General features: G+C 43.7%; 1 protein-coding gene across 7 annotated transcripts in view; it reads right to left on the bottom strand.

Moving 5' to 3' along the window:
* LOC107151888 overlaps positions 1-10994 on the bottom strand; it is a 165527-nt gene that overhangs the window by 47930 nt on the left and 106603 nt on the right. For all 7 annotated transcript variants that reach the window (XM_048785791.1, XM_048786035.1, XM_048785843.1 and 4 more), the window contains 3 exons: positions 6012-6129; positions 4625-4790; positions 226-364 (listed from right to left, as the gene is read on the bottom strand). In XM_048785791.1, coding sequence (XP_048641748.1) covers positions 226-364; positions 4625-4790; positions 6012-6129 — 423 coding nt within the window. The remainder of the gene's footprint in view (positions 1-225; positions 365-4624; positions 4791-6011; positions 6130-10994) is intronic.

Below are 10994 nucleotides of genomic sequence, written 5' to 3'. Positions count from 1 at the left end.
GAGGAGGAGGAGGAGGAGGAGGAGGAGGAGAAAATTAGAACACATTCTGCAGCGACAGCCTTCACAGCAGGACATGTTTTGTAGCAAGCATTCTGGATCTGGTTGCACCCCAGGCTATTTTAAGCTCATTATCTAATCTTGCCAAGTGAGTCCTCCCTAGATGGTCACTCGGCAAACACCTGCCCAGCTGAACTTACTAGGCAAGAATAGCCCTCCAGCCCTTACCGGATGAGATGCCTCACTGCAGCATCGAATTGCAGAAACATAACATCCCTGCGGAGGAGGAGGGCCTGGGCCACCTGGGTCGGGTCCTGGGGGCTCTTGAGGCTGTCAAGCATTTTCTGCAGCTCTTGAAGCTCAGACCCTAGATGATGGACGTTTGAGTCAGTATGAAATATAGGCTACCATTGCTAACCTAGGGAACCTTCACTCTACTCCTCAAAGTTAACCTGTCACCTGAACAGCCTTCCCTTTCTTTGTTGGTGGATGTACTAATTATATGTTTTGCAAGGTCAGCAAAGCATTGTGCTCCAGAACCTAAGGTCTCCTTTATCTTTCCTTCCTTCCTTCCTCCCTTAGAAAGATTAAAAACTTGCTTTGCTTTTTAGCACAGTAAGAACGTGCTGTTGAAAAAAAGTTTAAAACTTACTAGCCTATGGTCTCAAAATAGAATGAAAAAGAGAAATTACAAGCAATGGGAAAGTACAGTCCTCAGTATATCCATCAGGAACTTGAAATTATTATAAATTATAAACTAGCTCTTATTTTCATTGCCATTTCATCCAAATCAGCCTTCTCAGTCACTAGCTCATGGACTAAAAAAAGACTCAAAACCGTTCAAAGCAAGAAAGAAAAATATGCATATATATACATATAAATGTATATACATATATACAGACACACATACATACCTTTCTAGCCATTTTAGGAATAGGTGTGGAAGATCTCTACTTAGCTACTACAAGAGTAGGTTCCATATAAATACGTCCATATATATTTTAGATGGAAGTTTAGCTTAAGGGCCCTTTGGAGCACTCAGTGCCAAGTGAGGAACCTGGCCTGCATCCGGGGATTTCTGACATTGGCACAGGGAAAGAGCTGATCAGACAGAATGGGAGAACACAGCAAAAAATAATGAGCTCTTTGGGGGGTCCACACTTGCAGGGCTACCAGAATGTCAGTTGATATAAAATGCCATCAACTCCCTGTGAGGACAGTGATAGTTCTCTACCCTGACAGGACATCCCTGTAATGGGAAGAAGGACTGAGGAAATTGATCACTATCCCTCAGTAGGCAGCTGAAAGCAGGAATAACAGGGAAGACCCACAGGGCCCTGCTGGAGTTGCCCTACCTTGGCAGCTCATCCAGACCCAAGCCGCCATGTTCCTAACCTGATGGGTACTGGGCCTCCTCTGCTTTTACCCACTAGGAAAGTGGAAGACTGTGAGTGTGAGGAAGCTCTCTATGATGGCTCAATCTGGGGAGATCCAGGGCTGAGAACTGTCATTGATACTTGCAATGCATTCTCTTGGCTGTAGGAAAAGATGAGCACTATAGATTTCATATCCATTTGGTATTTTACACACAACAGAAAAATGATTTTAGGGTTTTTTTTTTTTTTTCAGCCACCAAATAATTGAATCCAAGCATCAGATTTTTCTTATGATTCCTCTAAATCTGATGGTCCTATTGGGCTGAATAGAAATGTCTACCAGAAGAAGAGTGGCATTAGAGAAAATTATGCAAGAACTTTTGTGGGAGTTGGTGGGAGGAGGGGAGGTCATTTGTTGACCCACTCCTGGTGGTCACTGTTGAGGTGAGCCTCATTTGCTCAGGGCCTAGTGTGTTTGGTTTATAAGAAATATATACTCTTGTCAGGCTAAATGGTGACCAGGGGGAAACAGTTATAATCCTCTAGAGTGACATTGAGGAAAGAAGAATATAAAATTACACATGCTTTAAAATGCTATAATATGTAAATGTAAAATATATTTGAGCAAGGGCTAGGTGGGAGTGAAGAGAAATAAAAATATTTTGCTTGTGAGATTGGATGGATGATAGGTGATTTTCCTCTTACCATTTCCACTATTGTGCTGTTTATACCCTTTTGCATGTGATCACTTCTCAGCAAAATAGTTATAAAAACTTGCTTTGTTTTTTTAGCTGATATGTGGAATTATCATTAAAATACAATTGCGGAGGTGGGAACTACCTTTCCTTTGTTATTTACTGATTTTAAAATATTCACTCTGAGCCAGGTGTGGTGGTGCACACCTGTAATCCCTGCAACTCAGGAGGCTGAGGCAGGAGGATCGCAAGTTTGAAGCCAGCCTGGGCAATCACAGTATCCCTGTCACTCCATGAAGACTCAGAGTCCAGTGTTCTTTGTTCCTGGTTTATCTTGAGAGTTCCTGAAATCCTAAATTCAGTGTGTCATATGTGGGCTCTAATTGGCCTCCTAATCCTTTACAAAGAAATCTCAGTGTCAACTCCCACATTCTGATTATATCCTGTTTCACACTGACTCCAAAAGGAGTTGCTGGCTTTCAGCGAAGGAGAGAATTTGGCAGGATCCACAGTGGTCCACAGCATCTAAATGTTGCTTCTTTCAGAGGACCAAAAGATAAAATCCTGAGTATCCCTTTAAGAAATATTTTAAAGCATTCATGTCCACAAAAGTCATTTTATCTACCTCCAAATAGCTCTGAAAAGGAACAGATTCTCACTTCATCTTTTACCTTCATTCTTCCTGCCTCCTCTGGGAATCAGGCCAGGAACTAATTAGCTCAGCCTTTTTAAAAAGATGATTATCTTGGTATGGGATCTCTCTCTCTCTCTCTCTCTCTCTCTCTCTCTCTCTCTCTCTCTCATTCAATTCAATATGCACTTTATCTATTTTTAGCAAATCAGAGCATGCACAACTTTGAACGTTTTTCCTGGAGCACAAACACTTTTACTTTGAACATGCCAAGGTGCGCATCTCTAATTGCACATCTTGCAGAGCCTGAGCCCCACATATCTCCATGATTTCCAGGTTTACAGCATGTCAGCACAAGAGAACAATCTCCCTCATCCTGAAGTCCAAACACTGGATACTGGTGGCCCAGAAGGCTCTCTTCTCTGGACTGGCCATGAGCAGTCCTGCCTGCAACCTTGGCTTGAGTCCTTTCCTTCTCTTGCTGGGACTGTCCCTCCTATTTTCTCCTCTGATCCATGTCAACTCCTCCACAGGTTGGGACAAAGGCCCCCAGATCATCTTCCTACAGGATCTGCTTGGGCACTCCTTGCTCCCAGCTGCTCGAGGACTTCCTGTGCTGGGACTTCACTTGGAAACAAGGTCCTGGCTCTCTCTGCTTCTATCTTATCTCCATGTAATTATGGCCTCCCCATCTGCAGGGCAGGAAGGACTTTTTTTTTGTTTTTTTTTTTGTGGCCCACTTCCTTTCTCCTACCCCTTATGGGAGGCCCAGCACACACAGCCTCTCAGAAAGTCCCTACGAGGGTAACAGAACCACAGTAGTAGGAAAAGATCTGGAGTGCTTTGGAAACTTTCTAATCTTTTGATGCTTATCTTGAAGACTCGCTAGTTCTTTTGAGAGCTTATCAGTCTGCAACAATTCTGTGTCTTCTGCTGAGGTGACACCAACGCCACCCTTGTTCGCCACCCCTCTTCTTGCTGCCTCTCCTCAGATGGGTGTCCATCTTCTTCCCAGGTCACCACTCATGTCCTTCTCTGTGTCCCACGTGACAATGTTTACAAAGTCTGTTGTCTGTTAGCACAATGCAGATCCACCAGCCACCAGCTCCATGGTTGACCATATTTTTTTGTGTTGCACAAAGGGGAATAAAATCAGATTATATTACACTTGTTTTAAAACCACTAGGTTTAAATAGGCCTATTACCTCATTTCTTAGGCCTTTCTCTACCTATACTATGTAATAGTATTCTGCTGTTAATTGATTAATATTTCTCTGCTTCTGGTAAACACCACTTACAAGATGCTATTTTGTAATATCTTAACATCCTAGTAAGATACTACATTTTATAACCTGGTGCGGAGTTAGAGTTCACTGATTAGCAGGACATATGACACTACAGCCTCAATCATTCTTATCACAGAACTATCAGGTGGTTGTTCACTATCTGGGGCTGTCAGCAAGCTTCTTAATGATGAGTGCTTGGCTCTGACCTTACACTGTGAGTTCACAAAGAACAGGAAGGAAAAGAGAATGAGACAAAACTCATCTTTACTACAACCTTATATATCCTTCTAGAATGTTATAGACTTCAATCCAGAGAATATCTCTATGAGACAGGCATTATCACCCCATTTTATAGATGGATAAACAGAGACCCAGGGAGTAAAGTAATCATTAGCAGAGGCAGGGTGCAAACCTGAGCCACCTCCTGACTTAGTATGCTCTATGGCTTAGCCCATAGATGTGGGCTTCATCAGGTGAATGTGAGTGTGGAGACAGTATATAAGGGGACTTTTCCTTTGCCCTTTCTTATCATTGCTGTTTGTGAGAAAAATGTTATAGTTCTATCTTTCCAAGTATTAAGAGCATTGCAGAATTCCAACTGAATATTGAAGGTGATTTTAACCATCATTTATCACTTACCAATGTCCTCTGTTCCTCCCCAGTCTCCCCTCAAAGGATCAGAGCTTACAGGAAATTCAACGCCTGCTGGACAATTGCCGAGTTGAACAAAACTGAAAAGGTAGGCCACAATGTCATGGAAGGAAGCCATCAACTGTAGTGCTAGTGTTAAGGCTCTAAAAGCTTCCTGTGGGGAAAATCAGCACAAGAAAAGAAGTTTCAGGAAGTTTCTAAGAGGCATATAAAATATTTGAGTATGATGGGAACAGTATCTTTAAACGAGATGCATGCAGTCAACCCCCAGAATCCACAGGGGATTGATTCTAGGACCCCTGTGGGTACCATAATGTGCAGATGCTCAAGTTCCTTATAAAAATGGAGCAGTATTCACATATAACCCAAGTACATGCTCCCATAAATTCTAAATCATCTCTAGAGTACTTATAGTACCTAATACAATCTAAATGCTACGTAAGTAGTTATGCTGTGTCATCCAGGGAATCAGGACAAGAAAGAAAAACTATATGTTTTAGTACACATGAACAAGAATATTTTTTATTAGTTCTTGGTTGAATTTTTGAATCCACAGATGCAGAACCTGTGGTCCAGAAGGCCCACTGCATTTAAATAAACATTTTCACAGTGAACACAGGATAATATCTGAGAAAGAAAACAATAAATCTATTCATAAGCCAGGATTATATGTTTTGGGACAAGGGCCCTCCTGTGAGGGGTTAAAGAAATTTGTTTCTTTTTGTTTAATGTTACTGGTGGCCATGAATACATCAAAATGTATTTGAATGACCATCAATGAATTATAAGGCTCACAAACAAACTCATAACATTGTCCTGAGTGAATACCTATAAGCAAAACATAGATCTTTTCTCTAAACAGGGTTTCACTTACAAAGAAAAATCAGAATATTTCTGACATGCCATTTCCATCATTGCACTTTTATTTGGCAAATGCTTACATGTTTTATGTGTTTCTATATTTACTTCTTTTTTATATGATTACCAATATTATTATCTTGTCAGTAAGTGGGGTGTATAGAACAACCCCTCAAAAAACAGTAAGCAGCTGAGTTACTGTGTGAACCCAACCTTTCATTAGCTTCAGGGCATAAAGGTAGGGTTTTACTCAAGGATTTGGGAGGAAATTGAAGATTAATAAGGAATGTCAGAAACCTGAATTAATATTCATTAATGACCAGGGCTAAAGAGAAATCATGAAATAAAAAGGTTCAAGAAAAATTAAAATAAAGTAGTCAGAAGTATTAGTCGTGAAAAGATTTCTATTAGATGTCTTTGAAAAAAACAAGAAATGTTCTCTCCAATTAATGTGCTTCACAAGAGACATAAAAAAAAAATAGCCAGTTTCCATTCTGGTGCACGAAATAATACAAACCTTTTCTGGCAGAGTTTTGAACATAACCAGCACTTCGGAAGGATGGGGGATGTACCATAAATTGAGGAGGACTTTTCCATCCGCTGACAGCAAATATGGAGGCCGGGGCTGAGAACTCCTGTGGCATTAGAAGAAATCAGCAGAAGCAGAGCATTTCCCTCTAACCCAGAGGCACCCTGAACTGTTCAGACCATCACCCACAGACCACACATGACTGTCACCACAGGCCCAGCGTCCAAGCCAGAGGCAGCAGACTCCTTTTCCACTGGCTCCCAAGTGGCCAGAGTTATTTATAAACAACTCAACAGAAGAGGAGCAGTTGGGCTGATTTTAGCCTGAGCTGTGTGGGAGGAAGGCGTGGGTATGGAGGGCGGGAAAGGTGTGGTAAGAAAAGAAAGGAAGGGCAGGCATCAGACCGCAGGCACCATCCTGGGTGTAACACATTTTGTGTCACTTGATGCTTCTGACAACCTTACGATGGATCTATTTTTGTTCCTATTTCACAGCTGAGGAAATTGAGGCTTTGAGAGGTTAGGGAGGTCCTGCCTACCCAGCTCCTAAGAGATGGAGTTAGGATTTAAGTGCACATCTGTCCATCATGTTTCTTGCCAGGTTCCCCAGCGTCTGGTCTTCTTTTCTTCTTTCTCTGCTCTCCTCTAACTACTGAGCACTTGTTAGGCAGCAGTTTTGCTGTCTCTATAGCATTGCAGGCCTACACACAAACACACCATCCATCTATGTCTGGCTTAGGGATTCACACAAGCCCAGCATCCTTGAATACCTCCCTGCTGGTCCCCAGAGCAACCACCTGACATGAACATTAGTGAATGCCTTGCTGTTCTTTGTAGTTTCACCATAAATGGACACACCAGTAAGAGATATTTTGCTAGGTTTTGCCTGTCTTACGACTTCCATGCAGATGAAAGCTCTTGAACTGTATACCACAGCCCCAGGATGGAGGTGGTCTCCTGACCTGGTTTTCGTGTCATCTCAGAAGTGAGGCAGCCCTGATAAGCCCACTTGAATGGCTCTGGTGCCATCAAGTCTAAACAAAAAATAAATAGGGCGGGGGATGTGGCTCATTGGTTAAGTAAGCACCCCTGGGTGCAATCCCTGGTACTAAAAAAAAAAAAAAAAGAGATAGTGGTGCTTTACAAAGTTTGTTGTTATTATGCTAATGTGGGGGGTGTCTGGCATCTGTGGCCAGGGGTGGACGGGCCAAGGGACGCACATGGAGCTCTCAGAGAAATTGGTTAGGAACTAGGGACCTGAACGCATTGAGAGGATGGCCTAGAATTGAGGAGTATGCAGGAGGACCAGAGACCAGTGCCACCTCAGAGACAAGCAGCTGAGGCAGTGTGCAGTGAGGGTGGAGGCCCTCCCTCCCACACCGCCCCCACCCAGGGCGTCTGGGGTCAGCAGTGGACGTGGCAGGGAATAACGATGAGCACTTGGTGCAGGGCCCTCAGCTCCAGAGATGCAAGGTGATGCAAGGCCACAGACTGAGTCCAGTCACACTTCTGCGTTGCAGCAGCCAGCCCAAGGCCCGCAGGCCCCTGGGCTGAGACTCAGACCTTTGGGCTTCTTAATTTCGATATTCAATGTTTCTTTTGGATTAAGCTGGATTTAATTTGTTCCAAGACTGGAATAATCTGAATGTCATTATTGAGAAAAGGAATTCTCCAAACTAAGACTGTTCTTTATTCCTGAGCTGAGAGTTAACTGATTAAAATCCTGAGACTTGAAAGGTAGACATAAGGCCAATGCTTTGTTTCAGGATGAGTTTTAATGATCTAACAACTCTCATCTTCAGAACATTTGAAACTGAAAATATTCAGCGCTTAGTTAAAATGAGCTACATTTTGCTTCAATAAGTGAGAAGGATCATCTGAATATCTCCAAGAGACCCAGAAGTAATTTTATTCCTCATAGGCAATTATCAGATAAGGCAACAAATGTCCCTACAATTTCCAAGGTGCTCCCTAGAAGGTGAGACCCTCCCATTGAGTCTGGCTATGGACAATGGATATGGAATGGAAATTAAGTACAAATGTGAAAGAGGCTTAAGTAATGGGATCATTAGGGTCTAAGGAATAAGGAAAAGCAAGAATCTACAAACGATGCCCTGACTCTGGCTTTGGGGATGGGGGTTAGAAATTGTGTGGTCCTTTAACACAGTGGACACAGGATTGGGGCAGAAGAGGCGAGGAGCTCAGTTCTTGCCTTTCTTGACTGAGCTGGTCTGAGGCACTACCAGCTAAGGCGAAGCCAGTTGAAGCTCTGGAGCTGTGGGGATTCAGAAGTCATTGGCAAATGGACCTTAGCTACTGTCAGCAGAGTGATTGAAATTGCTCAGGACTGTGGGGGAGAGTGAGCAGAGTGCAGATGGCAGAAGATTCAGGAGGTTGGTGCAGGGAAAGTAGCCTGACTCTCAGACCCACAGGGAGCCTTGCCCCTCCCTCTTGTGGATGGCCCAAGGGCTACTTGGCCTGCTCAACATGGTCCCCTATTACCTTTAGTTACTCTCAGCTGTCCACTCCTGGGCCACATCCTAGACCTTATCATCACCTGGAGCCATTTCACTTCCAAAGCCTTAGCTTTCGTTTCCAGCGTTCTCCCTCATACAGTGCCATTAAATCTGCTTGTCCCCATAAAATATGCTCCTTGACATCACCCAGTCCTCTGGCCTCCCTTTCCTGTTGTCAGTTCTTTTCTGACTTCAATCCCTTCCCTTCCCAGACTGGATCTGACTGTCCATGAACTACATGAACTACTCTCTTGCCTGCACCTTTGATTCTCTATTTCTTTGTCCTCGTACCCCATCTACCTAGCAAAGCCCCAACTGTGGGTCCTTCCAACTCCTCAGCTTTCTGCCTCTACTTGCACACTGCTAAACACAGCTGGAGGAAATCACACTACTAATTATTTAGATGCACCAACAAGAAAATGATTTCCAGCTTGAGCTATGTCACCCTGGGACAAACCTTTTTTTTTTTTTTTTCCTTTGATCAGTTGTCATGCCAATTTCCTTGTTCAGTAATTCCAAGTCTTCTTTCAGCCCCATAACCAGTTCCTGCCAGTAAGTGATGACATAGTTTGGTATTTCGCGATTGAACTAAAGGCCACTAGCTAGAACTCCCTTCACTCCCTTCTGACCCATTCCCTCCCCAACCCCCCATCCTCCCTTTGCATCAGGGTCAAAGTCAGAGAGGCACACCTGGGACATAAAATGAAAGACCACCTCAAGGATCTTACATTCCAGAGACAGCTGGATGTGCAAACATGACACGATGGTAGAGCCTGGCACAAGAGAAATAGACCAAGGAGCAGACAGCATCCAGAATAGATAGCCCCTGGGAGCCTGGGAGAAGAAACTGACAGCTGAAGCTTCCGAGCTGTGATTTATTATCTCTTCCACATCTCAGCACTGCCCTTTGCTTCCCATTTAAAGAAAATTGTGGTAAAATTCATATAATGCCATTTTACCATTTTCCATTCTTGAGTGTATAGTCCAATGGTACCAAGGACATTCACATCAATACTACATCCATCTCCAGAACTTGAAAAAAAAATCTTGCCAAACTGAAACTCTGTACCTATTAAACAATGATGGCACTGCTACCCTTTTATTTGCCCAAGCCAGAGTCTCTGGAGGAAATGCTAGACTCCTTCCTCCCTCATCAGTCTGGCTCCTGGCCTCACTGATTTCACCTCCTAAGCCTCCTGGTTAATCCAATTTCAGGAACTTCCTAAGTAGTGCCACTGATAATCATGTTGCTCCCCTTCTTACTGTGACCTGAAGGACAAACACCAGTGTTCTGGATCTTGTCCCATTTCCCATCGCCGTCCTTACACTGAGGTCCACAAACCATCTCACATTTCTGTGCCTTTATCCATGCAGCTCTTCCAGCGTATCATCCCTCAGGACCGGGGTTAAGCATCCCTCTTCCCTGAAGCTCTCCTAGTTCCCATCCTGTTTCCCCAATCCTTCTGATAATCCTGTTTCCTGGTGGTGCTTTCATTAAACATTTACTTTATTCTGTTCTTCATCGCAGTGCACTGTTGCTGTCTGTCTCTTTCCCCTTGTTGGACAAGGATCTTGTCTATTACATTGTTCTACAGCACTTGGCACCAACATCGCCATGTGTTGTGCCTCCAGGCAACCAGCAGTGGCCAAGAGCCAGCCTGTACCTTTCCTGCCAGGCTCTGCACCCTTGTGTGGAGCTACACCTGCCCCCAGAGGAAGGGTTGTCTTCCTCTAATTTGCACAAAGTAGCTGTATGTGATGACAGCGGCTCTGCTTGTCACATGGCAAGGGTTCAATTAATGGTAGTGTTCTCTCTGGGGGCTCCCTTTGCTCTTTTAGCAGCCAATGCTGATGCCCCTGGGAATGCGGCTGAGAGTCATCCTAGTCCTCTGATTCTAGCCTCCTCTGGAGTCTTGAAGGGAAAGGAAGCCTCCAGGGACTTCTGAGAACAGAGATCCCTCTGGCTCCTCCTCTACAGAGGCTCTGGTTTAGGGCAGAGTCTCTGCTAAACTATTTACAGTATATTATAATCTTCCAGGAATTAAGTTGCATCTTAGCATTTTAAATCTATAGAACTTCTGGAGCTCTTCAAGGGATGGCAAACACACACAGGAATGCTACCTTTCTCCCTTTCCTTGACATGGCAGACATTGCCAATCAATCGCCACACTCTCACAAACATGAAATGTCTCAGAATCCTCAGCAGGGCCACTAAATGGTTGGAACTGACATTTCAAATAAAACTTACTTTTCTTCAATGTAGCCCAATCTGTTATTCTGTGAATGAGATGAGAGCCTCTTTCCTCCATGACCCTTGCTCTCAACTCTGTGCCTTATTTCTAGTTAACTTCGCTGTAATGATCCCATTTATCACTTTACAAGCTGTCTTAAAACTGGCCCCTTTTGGGAAGTCTTTCCTCAGCAGTCCTATTTCTTGAAATCATCCTTTACATACC

This window comes from Marmota marmota, unplaced genomic scaffold (assembly GCF_001458135.2).
Source record: "Marmota marmota marmota unplaced genomic scaffold, marMar, whole genome shotgun sequence".
NCBI lineage: Eukaryota > Metazoa > Chordata > Mammalia > Rodentia > Sciuridae > Marmota > Marmota marmota.
Note: the sequence above shows the minus strand (reverse complement) of the source record. Positions and strands in the feature narration are given on the sequence as shown.